The 14,522-nt window shown below is 49.2% G+C and overlaps 4 protein-coding genes across 5 annotated transcripts; 3 read left to right on the top strand and 1 right to left on the bottom strand.

The window, feature by feature from the left end:
- Positions 1-277: 277 nt before the first annotated feature.
- On the top strand, positions 278-2,877 carry LOC132263901 (Golgi integral membrane protein 4-like). 2 transcript variants are annotated; one of them, XM_059763919.1, is made up of 4 exons: positions 278-555; positions 616-932; positions 989-1,219; positions 1,328-2,877. In XM_059763919.1, exons 1-4 carry the CDS (start codon positions 369-371, stop codon positions 2,129-2,131), a joined length of 1,539 nt encoding a protein of 512 aa, XP_059619902.1. In that variant the 5' UTR covers positions 278-368; the 3' UTR covers positions 2,132-2,877. The 2 variants fall into 2 exon arrangements, with proteins under 2 accessions (XP_059619902.1, XP_059619901.1); XM_059763918.1 differs by having other exon boundaries at positions 989-2,877.
- Positions 2,878-2,998: 121 nt separating this feature from the next.
- Positions 2,999-7,261, bottom strand: LOC132263899 (protein RRP5 homolog). The gene is made up of 3 exons (XM_059763915.1): positions 7,042-7,261; positions 6,694-6,981; positions 2,999-6,634 (listed from the first exon to the last, which is right to left on the bottom strand). The coding sequence occupies exons 1-3, from the start codon at positions 7,120-7,122 to the stop codon at positions 3,077-3,079; spliced, it is 3,927 nt and encodes a 1,308-aa protein (XP_059619898.1). The 5' UTR covers positions 7,123-7,261; the 3' UTR covers positions 2,999-3,076.
- A 53-nt stretch (positions 7,262-7,314) lies between these two features.
- Positions 7,315-10,147, top strand: LOC132263900 (ATP-dependent RNA helicase DDX42). The gene is made up of 3 exons (XM_059763917.1): positions 7,315-8,902; positions 8,959-9,824; positions 9,887-10,147. Exons 1-3 carry the CDS (start codon positions 7,597-7,599, stop codon positions 10,022-10,024), a joined length of 2,310 nt encoding a protein of 769 aa, XP_059619900.1. The 5' UTR covers positions 7,315-7,596; the 3' UTR covers positions 10,025-10,147.
- A 134-nt stretch (positions 10,148-10,281) lies between these two features.
- On the top strand, positions 10,282-14,383 carry LOC132263833 (uncharacterized). The gene is made up of 5 exons (XM_059763827.1): positions 10,282-10,467; positions 10,536-10,762; positions 10,815-11,013; positions 11,073-13,748; positions 13,805-14,383. The coding sequence occupies exons 1-5, from the start codon at positions 10,282-10,284 to the stop codon at positions 14,381-14,383; spliced, it is 3,867 nt and encodes a 1,288-aa protein (XP_059619810.1).
- Positions 14,384-14,522: the final 139 nt, after the last annotated feature.

Here is a 14,522-nt window from a genome sequence, read left to right as displayed (position 1 = left end):
ATCATACACATTTAGTTTGAAGAACCTCGTCAAACTTCACTCGATTGGAAGTGGGGGAGCAATGTGTTAAATGCAACTGAGCCAAACAATACAATTTCTTTAGAATATGTTCAATATTGTATCAATGTACACATTTTCAATTTTTATTATATATGGATAAGTAAACGGATGTACAGAAAGTACAGAAATAATTAGAAAGTAACGGGTCTCCTTCCCCTTTATTTCGACGAGAATCGAAAGTCTCTCGACCAGTGTCGGCATGGCAGAGCTGATCAGCTGTCAGGTGGCGTGAAAGAAAAACATCGGGAAATTCTTGCTGTGTGTGCGGAAAATCGTGATTTAAAGGTGGAAACGCGGCATTTTCCCCAATGATCATGACGACGTCGCGTTTGGCGCGAGCTGGGCGCAGCCGATTCTTCATTGGCATCGGAATTCTGCTTCTCATGGTTGGCTTTGTGGCAATTTTCCACAGTTCGCAGCAGCAACTCGATGAGCTCCGCCAAATGGGGCGCCGCTGTGAGCAGCAGCACGAGGCGATCTCCTCGCAGCTTCAGAGTGAGTTCCTGGGTGGGATCTCGAGGGGAGATTCATAGTGCTAATGAGGGACTTTTGCAGCTGAGGTGGAGAAGAACTTTCGCCTGGAGAAGTCTCTGGAGGGGGAGCGTCTAAGCCACCAGCAGAATCGTGTGGAGCTGCAGCAGAAGGCACGCGAGGAGAAGGAGATCCGGGAGAAGAGCACTAAGGAGTCGAATTCACGTCTGGCTTCGCTGCAGCAGCACTACAAACTGCTTCAGAGTCAGCACGACGACTTGCAGGAATCCTGCTCGAAGTCCCACCAGAAGCAACTGGAGGAGATCAACGGGTTGCAGCGGAAGCTGGAGAATCTGCGACAGGGTGAGAAGCAGAAGGACAAGGAGATTGAGCACTGGAAGGTGAGAGATTGTGATGCGTGGCAATGGCGAAAGACTGATTCGCGCTGTTCTTTCAGGTGAAGTACAAAGCGCTGGAGATTGAGAAGATCAATCTCGAGGGCGCCTTCAAGGCCAAGGGAGGCTCCCTGAGTGACTCTCTGAAGGTGGCGCATCTGGAGAGGGTGGTCGAGCAGTTTGAGGCGCACTGCGCCTTCCGTCCCGACACGCTCGAGCACCACGTAAGCAATTCGCCATCCTCCGGAAGGGTGCACCCAGACAACGAAAAGAATTTCAATGCTCAGCTGACCGTGAGTGAAGATTTATATAAGATCCCCATCAAGATTAACCGCATGACGACTGGTGCTGGGCCCGAGGGCGAGCGGATGGCCATAGCTAACTCCCACAACACCTTTCAGATGATACCTCGGCCAAATGACAAAGGTATCAATAGCGCTAATGTCCTGCAGGAGCCGCCGTCCGCCCAGGTGGCTGTGAAGAGCAGCACAGCCACGCTGGACAGGCGCCAGTCGCCGCTGTCCCAGGGCAACGCCCTGCCCATCGCCGTGATTCCCACTGTGCTGTCCAGCACGAAAAAGACACCCGACGTGCTGCACAAGACGAAGTCGCGTGCAGTGCCACAGGGCGTCGTGCCGGTGCCGGAGAGCATGAAGGAGCTGCTGAAGGAGGAGGAGACACAGAACGCGGAGATGTCGCCCAGATCTCCCGATCGCTACTCCAATGCCATGGTGGACTCCGTGCAGCAGGCGCCGAAGAAGGAGGACACTCGCCCGGAGGGCGAGGCGAACTTCCAGAACGTGAACGAGGTGGACAACGGCGCCCACGAGGTGGATGACTTCAACATTGTGGAGGACAAGAACCATCGTGATCACTTGCAAGACGTGCTGGACGACGAGAAGTTGAACGTGAATGCCAACAATGCCGCTGAGGAGGACACAAATCTCTATGACACGAACAAGATTCCGCTGAATCGCCAGAAGCCCAACGATGACATCGATCTGGAGATCATCAACCGGCGGAATCCGCACTTGGAGGCCAACGGGGAGAAGCACAAGTACGCGAATGACAAGCTGATGAATGAGGAGGTGGCAGCCGACCAGGGCTTCGATCTGGCGGCCGAGGAGCAGGTTGAGGAGGGCGATGATGATGAGTACTCCAACCTGGCGGCGCTGCACCAGCAGGGACAGGTTGTGCGGAATTGAACTCTCTAGCGCCCACCAAACGCAGCCCTTCTCACTTCCATCCCTCCTCACCACTGGCGGCATTTATACATTAAGAAAAAAGCGTCGCGCATAGAAATGATCGACCTTCTCACTCACATTAATAGTATTTTCAGAGACTGTAGGTTCTTTTCCCACTCAAACAACGGTGCATTTACAGTGGGTAGCAAAATAGTTTCCAATGCCAATCAGAAGAGCCCAAAATTCCCCAGGAAGAATTAATAATTCTGGCGCCGCAAAGCCCAAATTAAACAGCTTTGGAAGGTTTTCGAGTAAAACACGAAGTTTTGTCCAATTTACAATATTTTTTTTTCGGCAAAAATATGTCGCTAAACTCATTGCGAGAGTGTAAATAATGGGACTATTTTGCTACCGAATGTACAATGCCATTTGTGGCCACATAAACTACCCGAATTAACTATACAAATGGGTCTAAGCAGTAGGAAATAATGTATCGTAGGAAGTTTGCAGTTCAATTCGAATTTCATTGTATATCTTTTGATATTATAGTTGAGTGAAAGATATGTTTTATAGGCACAGGGATAAGTTAAGTGCGAATTTGGGACACTCTTCATTTCTTTTCTGACATTTTACACTGAATCCTTTGAAGCACACGATTAAGGTTGAAACATTCAAGATAAATCCAGTGATTGAGTTTACTTGTGACAAACATATCGAGCAAAACGTCGTAAGCCTGATTTTTCGTTCTTTATTTCACTATCTCAAAAATCCTCAATGGTTGATTGTAGTTTTTTTTTTTTATTAAGGAAAAGTGAAACTCCCGTCCCACACATTCTTCAGGAGAATAAACTTTGGGAAAGGATTGTAATTTTTAATTGTGATATGAGCTTATATTCAATCAAGTGGCAAATTTTATTTAACGAGAAATTAAGCATAATTTCAGAGAAAATACATTATAAGGTCAACTTACGTTTTAATATAATTTTGTACAAACTCCTCAGCCATGCTCTTTACTTTTGCCACGCTCTGTTCGTCGCCGTGCTTCTCCTCCAGCTCTTGGTACTTCTTAAACAGCGTGCGCATTTTCTTCAGCGGCAACTTTTGCAGCACAGCTCGCTCCAGCACTTGTCTGGCCAAATCCAGGCGATCGTCCTTCACCAGCATATCCACGTACATCGACCAGACGTCCACGCGCTTCGGGTAGGACGTGACGATCTGCTCGAGCAATGCGTGCGCAGTTTCCTTCTCCCCGAATCTGTTGTGCAGCTTGGCGAAGCTACTGATGATGCTGATGTGATCCCTCTGCGGCAAGACAGAGATCGCCCTGTGCATCAGCTGCTTCGCCTCGTGCGCGAGCCCAACAGTGAAGAACGCCGCGGCGACTTTCGGCCACATTTCTGGATTTGTCTTAAACTTCTTCATTGCCATTGACGCCTTGGCGCGCAACTCTTCGAGCCGTCGGACATCGGCCAGCATCTCAATGGTCCTCATTGTGATCTTGAACTGATCATTGACCTCCAGAGACTCCCTGAGCACCGCGTCGAAAGAGTCTTGAGTGCCAAAGCGCAACTCCAGGTTCAAAAGCGCCACCCACACGTTGACCAGATCGTCCTGCTCACGGTACGTGATGCTCTGGATGGCTCTCCTGGCCACTGCTCGCGCTTTCTCCACCTCTGTAGCCTGCAGATAATGGACCATGTACTTGATCCAGATGAGACTGTTGTTGGGCGTCATCAGAACCAAACGCTCGAAGTCATCAACACTCTGCGGATCGCTAATCCCATCCGCAAGGCTCTCTTCCCGATCACGGATTCTCGCTTCCTCTGCTTTTGCGTGCTCCAGACGCTCTCGTGCGGTCAGTTTCTTCTTCTTTGCCGGTGTCTCAGAGTCTGAGGCGTCTGATTCTGCCTCGCTGGCGTCTTTGGCTACGCTGGGCAACAAGGAGAAGTCTGCGCCCCAGAAATTCGACAGCAAGTTTGCCTGAGGGACACTTTCTTTAACAGGAGTTTCTTCCAGCTTCGCCTTCTTCTGTGGCATCTCTTCCAAATCAGACTCCGTGAGGGAGTCTTGCCGCCTTTTGCCACCACCTTCTGTTCCAGCGACTTTGCGACACTCCTCAAAGATATCCCTGAATATCGCAATCACTCTCTCACCCTTGTCATTCAAGAGGATCACCTCACACTCGCCATTCCTGCCAGCGCACAGAGGTCGGAAGTCGTTGTAGTGCAGCTTCAGCGGCACATACACCACATGATTGGACTCCAGCAGCACCAGGAAGAAGTGCTGCGTCTTCAGCACTATCTCTCCCTTCTGCTTGATGTGACTGAATGGCGGATGATCCTTATTCTTCCTCATCTCCATGTGATTCGTCTTGTTGCTGAGATAAATTACACCTTCAGGCGCCACCCAGAGAACAACACACTTCAGCTCATCGCCCACATTTGCCTCAGCTTCTACAAGATTCCTGGGAATCACTCCCACACTGCCCTCAATCTTCACACTCACACTTTCTTCACTGACTTCCTCAACCTTTGCCATCACAATATCACTCGTCTTGTACTCAGGCTTCACTCTCGCGTGAATTCTGTCCACATCTCTGAAGTAAGTGGTCAACATCTTGGCGGAAACATAGACATTTCCACTCCACACTTGACTCAAGAGCGCCGAACAGCTCACAATCTGCGTCTTCATGTCTTTGTTGAGCACTTTCACGTAGATTATCTGTTCGAGATGGAAGAGATCCTGTTCATCGCCCTCCTGGAAGTTCTTCAGCACCATCGGATAGAAGATCTTCACAGTTTTCGTTGTATCTTTCAGTGGCAAATGCACTTCCAGGCAGTCATCATTGATACTCTTGACGAACGCTCTGACGATCATGCCAGCCATTAGAGACTTCCACGAGGACATCCTGCTCTTGTGGAAGTGCTCCACATCCCTCAAACTGTAAATATCATCAGAAACTCGCACGATTTGCACCTCCGCAGACTCGAGAGTGGCTGATAAGAGCTGAGAAATTTCTGGACTTTCGGAAATGTAGTGATTTGGTATCCAGATATTGGATTTTGTGGCCTTCACTTCGACTTCCACGCCCGACGAGTACGATCCCATGACTTTAGCGTCTAGAGTCTTACCACACTTCAGAGCTTCCTCGCTCGCATCCTTGGTAAAGGCGAGATTGATGAACTTATCATTAACACTGGTGACAGCGACTCGAACAATTTTTCCCGGTTTCATGGATTCGTAGAATGATCGATTAACGAGATCTGGACTCTTTGTCACAGCGCCCAGGATTCTATTAAAGAACTGGACAAGAATCTTCTTCGCCGTGACATCTTGGATCATTCCCACGTACACTTGACCAATGGCGATGTCTTTTCTGTCTTTTAGAATACCTGCGCTCTCCTTGAGGTACTCAAGTCGCGTGGTGACCATCACAGACTTGTACTGCTCGTCCACATACAGAATCCTTCCTCGGATCTTGCTGTCCACCTTCTGTCCGGACATCGCTTTGGACATGTGCGCCTGCTGAACGAATCCGTGCAGCTGTCCCAGGGCAATCTTCATGCCTTTCTTTCCCACTTTCTGTGTGATCTTCACCTGAACAAAGTCTCCCACTTTCGCATCTGCCAGACAAAAGTATTTTTCACGAATCAAATTCTGCTTATCCGTGCAATTGTACACATCATCTACAGCATTGTAATCCATCACTCTCACGATTGAGATCTTCTCCTGCTTATGCTTCAGCTCTAGTTCCTCCTGATCGATATTGGCATTCATTCCCATCTTCATGTGAGTATAAGTGATAAGTCCTTTGGCATGACCAGGAAGATTGAGCAGTATTCCACTTTGACACTTGCCCATAGTCTCCACATTTTCCAAAATACGCCCGAAAGGGATTCTCTTCTCCACATCAACGTAGGAATTGAGGGTCAGATATACAAACTTCGTGAGCGGCATCACGTAGAGGACTTTCGCTTCAATTTCCGATCCAATCTCAAAATCATCAACCACTTTTCCCCTCCCTAAGTGGATCTGGTTTATGTACGCAGTATACGATCCGTCCAAGATCTTCCCCATCAATCCATCCCGCACGGTGTCCAAGACAATGAACTTGACAGTGAGCGTGGGCAGAACGTGATCCAGCAAGTCTTCTTCAGAAGACAAAATCCTCTTCTTTGGACACTCTTTCAACTGCACCGTTGTCACTGATGAGGTCGATTTCACCTTCTGTAGATTGCAATAGACCAGTTCGCCGATTGAGTAGCTCTCCTGGGAAGTCAGAAAGGCCCTCACGTGATTCACCCCGAGATCCATGGTGTATCCATGATCCTCGATGGACTTCACAGCTCCGCACATTATCAGTCCTTCGTGGAGTTTTGTGTGGTGCAGTTCACTGTGGAGATCTCTTGGGTTCAGAGACAGCTCAAACTTCTTGTTGTCCTTTGCCTCACTCTTATCTATATTGACCACTTTCACGTACACTTCCTGACCAGGCTTGAACATCTCTGACAGTGCCTTGCATGCCTGCAAAGAGACGACATTTCAATATAATCTCCAAACGCTTTTGGGATGCTCGAACTCACCTGATCTTCTCCCTTGACCATCTTCTCCAGACAGTTGGAGTAAGGCACGGAAATGGCACTGATCGACACTTTTCCCTGGAGTCTTCCTGGCAGGGAGATAAGCAAGTCCGTCGGAAGAATGCTCTTCACGAAGCCCATCATTAGCATTCCTTCAGCCACTGTTCTTGATGTCACCAATTCCGCCTTCCGGGACTCGAAAGAGTCCTCCTTGGCCACGCCAGTGTCTTCACTCTTCTTGTCGTTCCTCTTCAATTTCTTCTTAGTGAATTTCTTGGTAATCACGCCAAACTGCAAGGATAAAACGCCAGATAATAGTGCGAAAGAAGACACGGAAATCCTAATGTTTACCTGTTGTTTTGATGTGCTATGCTGAGGCTTTTTTCGTCGAATTTCTCCTCCGCGAGGAAACGTTTTCTCCACAAACACCATCTCGTTCTATTGCCTGCAACACTTGTTGTAATATAGCACAAGACTATGAGCTATTTATCCTGAAAACACCAAGATTTTGCAAGGATGTCCTGCAAAACAGCGGCACGTGTGAAGCACGCAACTTTTTGACAGTCGAGATTTTAGTACAGAGATCACAGCGCCGCCTGGTGAGTGGTTAAATGGCGTCGGGATGTCAAAATATTTTCTTTTCTGCACTGCGGTTTTTTCTTTCTAATTTTCACGCGTAATCCCCATAGAACGCGTGATAAGGCGCGTGAAAATAGCTCTCCGACGATCCCTGGATTTCGGGGGTGTTGGTGGATAGTGTGATTTGAGGATGTGAGTGGGGTGAAAGTGCGTAATTGGGCGTGAAAGTGTGTGGGGCGCACCGTAGAAGAAACTTAGAGCACGAAATTTGTCTAGTGAGTCTGGTGTGAAAATCAGTGGAAAAAAGAAATTTGGAGAGCTGTGAAGATGAGTAGCAATCGTGGAAATAGCGGAAGCTTTAATTTCGGTGGCTTCCAGATGAAGAAGCCGCCGGCCAGGAGCACTCAGAGCAAGCAATTCTCCCTGAACGCCGTGCCGCCGCCGAGCTCACTCAATCACAGCGTGAGATCATCTACCTCAGGGGCGTCCGGCTTCGGGGCCGCGGCGAGGGGTGCTCCTGTATCTAAACACGGGTATTCGACAATGGATGCAATCTCGCAGTTTGCGAATACTTCGCAGTACGCTGTGGGGAAGAAACGTGCCAAAACGGAGGATGAGTACTTCGACGATGACGACGAGCCGCCGTTGGCGTACATTCCGGCGCCCAACAGCCCCACACAGGCTGGGGCCGGTGCGCAGGCCGAGGAGGACGAGGACGATGATCCCCTGGACGCTTTCATGGCGGGCATCGAGCAGCAAGTGGAGCGCGAGAGTCGCAAAGTGGCTACAAATGAGGAGGTGCAGTCCAAGAAGGGCATCCGCGGCGACATCGACGATGAGGATGACGAGGAGAGCTACTACCGCTACATGGAGGAGAACCCGATGGCGGGAGTGCTGGACGATGGGTCGGACGCTGAGATGGAGTACGACGAGGACGGGAATCCCATTCCGCCGCCACGCAAGAGAGACATTGATCCCTTGCCATTCATCGACCACAGTGAAATTGACTATGCGCCCTTCGAGAAGAACTTCTACGACGCTCACGAGGAGATCACGGCTCTCTCGGTGGCGCAGGTGGAGAATCTGCGCAAGGCTCTCGGGATCAGAGTCACGGGCCTCGTGCCGCCGCATCCCGTGGCCAGCTTTGCCCACTTCAACTTCGACGAGAACCTGATGAAGGCCATCCGCAAGGCGGACTACACGCAGCCCACACCGATCCAGGCGCAGGCTATTCCGGCGGCCCTCGGGGGACGCGATCTGATCGGCATTGCGAAGACGGGCAGCGGCAAGACGGCCGCCTTCATCTGGCCCATGCTGGTGCACATAATGGATCAGAAGGAGCTGCAACCGGGCGATGGGCCCATCGGGCTCATCCTGGCGCCCACGCGAGAACTCTCGCTGCAAATCTACAATGAGGCCAAGCGCTTCGGGAAGGTGTACAACATCTTCGTGGTGTGCTGCTACGGAGGCGGGTCAAAGTGGGAGCAGAGCAAGGCGCTCGAGAAAGGTGCGGAGATTGTGGTGGCCACACCGGGTAGAATGATCGATATGGTGAAGATCAAGGCCACAAATCTCAGGAGAGTGTCATTCTTGGTGCTCGATGAGGCAGACAAGATGTTCAATATGGGATTTGGTGAGTTTTATCCTGTAATTCCGTCTCTTGGCAGTGACTTATTGTTCCTCTTGTAGAACCTCAGGTGCGCTCAATCTGCAACCACGTGCGTCCTGATCGGCAGACGCTCCTGTTCAGCGCCACCTTCAAGAAGCGCATCGAGAAGCTGGCTCGCGACGTTCTCACGGATCCGGTGCGAATTGTGCAGGGTGATTTGGGTGAAGCGAATGAGGATATTACGCAGCACATGCTTGTGTTCAGCAATCCGCAGCACAAGTGGAACTGGCTGTTGGCGAAGCTGGTGCAATTTCTCTCCGAAGGCAGCGTGCTGATCTTCGTGACGAAGAAGGCGGACGCCGAGCAGGTGGCCAATAATCTGCAACTGAAGGAGTACGATCCTGTGCTGTTGCACGGCGACATGGACCAGGCGGACAGGAACCGCGTGATTATGCAGTTCAAGAAGCGCGAAGTGGACATCATGGTGGCGACGGATGTGGCTGCCCGCGGTCTGGATATTCCGCACATCAAGACTGTGGTGAATTACGATATTGCCCGCGATATTGATACGCACACGCATAGGATTGGGCGCACGGGGCGCGCTGGCGAGAAGGGCACGGCATACACGCTGGTGACGGACAAGGACAAGGAGTTCGCGGGGCATTTGGTGAGGAATCTGGAGGGCGCGAATCAGGAGGTCCCCAAGGATCTCCTCAATCTGGCCATGCAGAGCTCGTGGTTCAGGAAGTCGCGCTTCAAGAGTGGCAAAGCGAAGGCGGTGAATGTCGGTGGCGCCGGCTTAGGCTATCGCGAGCGCCCCAGCAGCAGTGGAGACTCATCGGCTGCACCGGCGAACAACCATGGCGCCATGAAGGCATCCAAAGGACCGGCCACAGATCGTCTGACGGCCATGAGAGAGACTTTCCGCAATCAGTACAATTCCCAAGTAAGGATATTTTTCACGAGGGTATTTTAAAGTGTCTTAATAACATTGTCTTTCATTTGCAGTTCAAAGCATCGTCAGATCGCACATGGGAGAAGACACTCCCGCCCCAGGGCGTTTTCGTGGCGCCAGGAGGCGGTCCAGCATCCTCTCCAGCGGAGCCCGCGGCGCCCAAGAAGGCGAAGAAGAGCCGCTGGAATTAAGCACCCTTTTGTCATGCCACATTTTCTCCATAATAATGCAATTGCTTGTCAACTGTATTTGTGTAAGAGGACTTTTAGTGAGTGAATAAATTGGGAATAAGCCCTGAAACTATTGAAAATTATCGGGAAATTTTCCTCCTAGTTCGCCTCTGCACGGAATACTCACCACTTAGGGGCGAAAATACACGTAACCTCACTTTTGGTGAGTTTTGCGCCATTGCGTTTTGACAGCCAGTGAGAGGCTTCGCGTGCAGATCATGGATCAGAAGCATAAAAGTATCGAAGTTGGCGAGGAAAACGTGAAAATGGAGAAAAGGGAGGATAAAGTGATGGGGGAGGAATCGTTTTTCGCATTTGGAAAGGGCGATGAGCGGATTAATGAGGCGCTTAAGGAGTTAATGCGGGTGGAAGACAGGAAAAAGCACAAGGCGTCGGTTCTTGAGGTGAGTTTTCTCGGTTTTCTCGCATTGATAAAGGCGTCCGCTGAGGCTCTTGTCCCTCCCCATTACAGGCTCTCCGAATTGCGAATGCTTGCCTAGGATCGGACTGCGATATGCAGTTGTTGCTCAATGATGCTGGGATGAAATTCTGTCTTATCTATCTGGCGCCTATGCTGATCGACGAGGACGAAGTGGTGTCGGAAAATGCCGTGAATATCTTGCTGAAGCTCCTGCCTTTTATTACCAGAGAAAATGTCACTCCTGTGCTGATGTTGGCATCGAAGTCCACGTCGAAGAAGTGAGTATTTGTGTGCCAAATGCTTGAAATATGCTCATTTGCTGACTTGCAGGATCGCGTCAGGCTTGATCGCAATGCGAGACCGTGAGATTTCCAGATGGCATGAGATTTGGTGTGTTTGGCTGAAGTTGCTGATGAAGTTCACTCATCCGAGAGATCTGTCATCGGTCAACGGCATCCTGAAGGTTGTGGAGGGAGGCTTTAAGCACACAAATATCGACATCAGAGCAGAGTCTTTTGTTTGCTGGAAGGTGAAGAGAATGCTTTGATTTCCCGGCGAGGAAAGCGTTCTAATTGACTGTCTTTCTAGACCTTCCTGGAGATCTTGGTGGCGGAGAATGAGTTGACAGAGAACAGGATAGGAAATATGGCGATCCCGTTGTACTACACCACGAATTTCAACAGCCGCTTTGCAGAGGCGAAATTCTCGACTTGGTGGTTCTTGCTGTGCAACTCGAAAGGCTTGATTGACAGCAAGAGCACCATTGTTGTGACTCCCTTCCTGCAGTTCTGCTTTGAACCGTACACGACCGGAATGGAGGGTCGCAATGTGACAGATCTTGTGACACTGTCGCCTGGCAAGCAGGTGAAAAGCTTGCGGGAAAAGGTCATCTGTGCCCTCGTGTACCTCTTGGGCTCAGCAACAGAAGCCACAAAGGCGCTCCACAATAGATGTGCCCTCGAATGCAGCGAGGAGAGGATAATCAACTTCGCCATCTACTCGGAAATTGAGACTGAAGTGATCCTGAGTTGCCAGGAAGCGACACTGATGCTGATAGAGCTGACAGGAGTCGACACGATTGGAATCTCACAAAATATCTGGGATAATCTCTCAGACTTCCTCAACAGATACAACGAGGACGTAGGGTGTCTGAAGACGATTCTCGACGTCCTAGAAGTGCTAAGGATTCAATGTGAGAAGGATCCGAGGGCGATTCCTCACTTTCAGATTGTCATGAAGATTCTGTTGGGCTTGGAAAAAGGAAAGAAAAGCTACCAGAATGAGAAAATGATGAAAATGTTGGAGATCAGCCAACAAATCATCAATCTGCTTCTCAATACCACGCCGGAGATCATAACAAGCGATAAAGCGGAAAAAATATCGGTATTCATGTTGAAATTTCTTCAGAAATCATGCATTTATGACGCGATAATGGGCATTATGAAGGAGTTAATGGGAAAAATTGATGTGAGTAGCATCAATAATCACGCATCCCTTAAAATAGTGCTGCGAGATTACGTGGCTCTCGTAAAAAAGTATGCCCGTGGTTCGACAGGAACAAAGAAGAAGACAACAATCTTAAAGACTGCGTGTGAGCATCTGCTCAAATGGTGTGTACACAATTATGAGTTGTACAAGAACACTGACCAATTTATTGAGCATTGGAAGCTTTTATGTGCAGAGATGGAACCGTTGGGAATGGATAAACTTCACAGTGTCTTCTCAAAGAATTTTGATCCGCCGCCAGAAGGGTTCAGGCCAATTTTCATGTCTTTCTTCCCTAGTTCGATTAGAGGAGATAAAGATATGTCAATGGAGAAAGACGGAGATGACTCTTTCGTGGAGATTCCGTCCAAGAGTGTGCCAATGGTGACATTCAAGACCAACTTGCTGACGGAGACGCAGAAGGAGAAATTGAGGACGCGGGCTGATGACATTCCGGCTCTCTATAATGATTTGACGCAATCATTGGACACGATGCCAGTGTCTGAGACGTCTCAGTCGAAGCAGGATGATTCCAGTTCCTCAATTGAGCGCGCACAGAAGAGAAAGATGAGGGAGCTTGACCGACTGAAGACGGACACTGTTGAGGGACAGAATGTGATTGTCGGCGAGAGATCAACGCGTAGAAAGAGCAGTAATAATCCAGAGCAAAATTCAAAACCTGCAGAGGAGCCGAAGATGAAGCGTCGTTCGAGCACTTCGAATGCATCGGACACGAAGCCTCCTGATGATGTGCAAAAGAAGAAGTTGAGAAGGAATTCCATGTGTCAAGAGAAGCCAAGAGTGACGGAGAAGAGGCGTGACTCGCTTAATACATCACAATCTCTGCTGAAGAAGCGAAAACCATCGACAGATCACAATTATCACATTCTGCTGGAAAACAATGCATCGCTGGAGAAAAAGAGCGAGTCTTCACCGCAAACACCGAAGAAGAAGGATACATTGAACTATCAGCTGATGAAGGATATGATGAAAAATGTCAGGGATGAGTTCAAAGGATACTCACAAGGTGGGGAAGACATTTCAAAAGGTCAGAGCCTTCAGAGCAACGAGGATGTGACGCACATTCCAAACCGTGGCGAAACAACACCCAAAAAGATCTCTCCGACGCTGAAAGTCAGGGCATTTGCTCACGAGAGACGTATGAGCACGACTGAGACACAAGATCTCTTCCCAGAAACGCCAGAACCACCCAAGGAGCAGAAATCTCCAGAAAAATCTCCGAAGAAATCTTCAACTGAGCCGATTGAGACAGTGACTGATGACACTTTAGTGCAGACACAGGAAGAAAATCTTAGTGAGACGCCAAATGCACTGCCCGAATCGCTGGATGTTGAGTGTGTTTCTCAGCCTTGTGAGGCAACGCTGAATTCTGAGAGAAGCCCACCGAATCCTCTGACAAAAATCCTGATCAGAGTGCAGTCAAACAAGCGATCACACAAGTCGGGTTTCGTGGATAAGCCCGTGTACAGGATCAAGGAAACCCATCAGCCAGATTTGGCCACAACTGCAATGGTGCACAGCTCTCCAAAATTCACATCAAGAGCGGCTCAGATGCTCTCCATGACTTCATCATCGCCCAGTTCGTCGAAGCAACAAGAGGCGGTGGTGCAAAACACGCCTGTGAAGGGAAATGAAGTGCTCTTCCGCTTCTCATCGCCTTGTCCGCCGGCCAATGCGACTCCGAAGCTCAGCATCCTCAAGAGAAAGCGAGAGATGAACTTGAATGAGTCCGTGGAGAAGCTGGCTAAACCGACAAAGGTGAGTTACTTGCTTCATATTATATTTGCAGAGTCCTTAAATTTCCCGTGTTGCAGAAGAGGCGAATCAGCTTCCACGATCCGCCAGTGACGAAGACGAAAGAATACATCTTGGACGACTTCGAGAGGGCGAGCAAGAAGCAGAACGACAAGGCGGTCGACAATGAGCAGAGGAGGAATTTGCTGAAAGATTCACCGCCGAAGTGTGCGGAGAATGGTGAGAATGACAGTGATTGGGAAGATCTGGAGGATGTGACTGAGGAGATTGAGCACCCGGTGGTGTTCAAGAGGTCTATGCGCTTGAAGGAGCGCCGAAAGACGGTTTCTAAGAGTCGCAAGGTGCAGAGGAGTGCTGAAAAGCCGCCGAGTGAGATGAATGGTCATGCAGTGACGCCGGTTGTGAGTACAGAAGTGGAGCTGAAGAAGGTCTTCAACACAGACGATGAGGTGATGAAATATGTTTGGGAGCACTTGGAGAACAGGATCATCGATGAGGTTGAGACGAGAAGTGAGGCGGTGAAAAGTAAGCTTTTCACCAAACTTCTCAGCGATAAGACGATGATAGAGAAGATGGGATCGATAAAGTTGATGGATTTTGCTCAGATCTTTGCAAATACTATGAAGAATTGTACGTAAGGTATTTGATTTGGAAACAAAAAGGACACAAAATACTTAACAAAATTTGTAGATAAATCAAATTTCCGAGGAAGCAATGTAAATTTCTCATTTTGTATTTCTTGATCTGCAAACTTATAAATATAAATTACATATATTC

This window comes from Phlebotomus argentipes, unplaced genomic scaffold (genome assembly GCF_947086385.1).
Source record: "Phlebotomus argentipes unplaced genomic scaffold, Phlebotomus argentipes genome assembly contig_39, whole genome shotgun sequence".
In the NCBI taxonomy this organism is placed as follows: Eukaryota; Metazoa; Arthropoda; class Insecta; order Diptera; family Psychodidae; genus Phlebotomus; species Phlebotomus argentipes.
This window is presented reverse-complemented; position numbering and strand designations above follow the sequence as displayed.

Bases quoted from the DNA above. Each gene is read 5' to 3' on its own strand.
- LOC132263901 (XM_059763918.1), top strand. From the start codon at position 369: ATGATCATGACGACGTCGCGTTTGGCGCGAGCTGGGCGCAGCCGATTC. The intron at 556-615 runs GTGAGTTCCTGG...GGACTTTTGCAG, and splicing joins GATCTCCTCGCAGCTTCAGA to CTGAGGTGGAGAAGAACTTT. The intron at 933-988 runs GTGAGAGATTGT...CTGTTCTTTCAG, and splicing joins AGGAGATTGAGCACTGGAAG to GTGAAGTACAAAGCGCTGGA.
- LOC132263899 (XM_059763915.1), bottom strand. From the start codon at position 7,122: ATGGTGTTTGTGGAGAAAACGTTTCCTCGCGGAGGAGAAATTCGACGA. The intron at 6,982-7,041 runs GTAAACATTAGG...TTATCCTTGCAG, and splicing joins ATAGCACATCAAAACAACAG to TTTGGCGTGATTACCAAGAA. The intron at 6,635-6,693 runs GTGAGTTCGAGC...GTCTCTTTGCAG, and splicing joins TGGTCAAGGGAGAAGATCAG to GCATGCAAGGCACTGTCAGA.
- LOC132263900 (XM_059763917.1), top strand. From the start codon at position 7,597: ATGAGTAGCAATCGTGGAAATAGCGGAAGCTTTAATTTCGGTGGCTTC. The intron at 8,903-8,958 runs GTGAGTTTTATC...TTCCTCTTGTAG, and splicing joins GATGTTCAATATGGGATTTG to AACCTCAGGTGCGCTCAATC. The intron at 9,825-9,886 runs GTAAGGATATTT...TTTCATTTGCAG, and splicing joins GCAATCAGTACAATTCCCAA to TTCAAAGCATCGTCAGATCG.
- LOC132263833 (XM_059763827.1), top strand. From the start codon at position 10,282: ATGGATCAGAAGCATAAAAGTATCGAAGTTGGCGAGGAAAACGTGAAA. The intron at 10,763-10,814 runs GTGAGTATTTGT...GCTGACTTGCAG, and splicing joins TCGAAGTCCACGTCGAAGAA to GATCGCGTCAGGCTTGATCG. The intron at 13,749-13,804 runs GTGAGTTACTTG...CCCGTGTTGCAG, and splicing joins AGCTGGCTAAACCGACAAAG to AAGAGGCGAATCAGCTTCCA.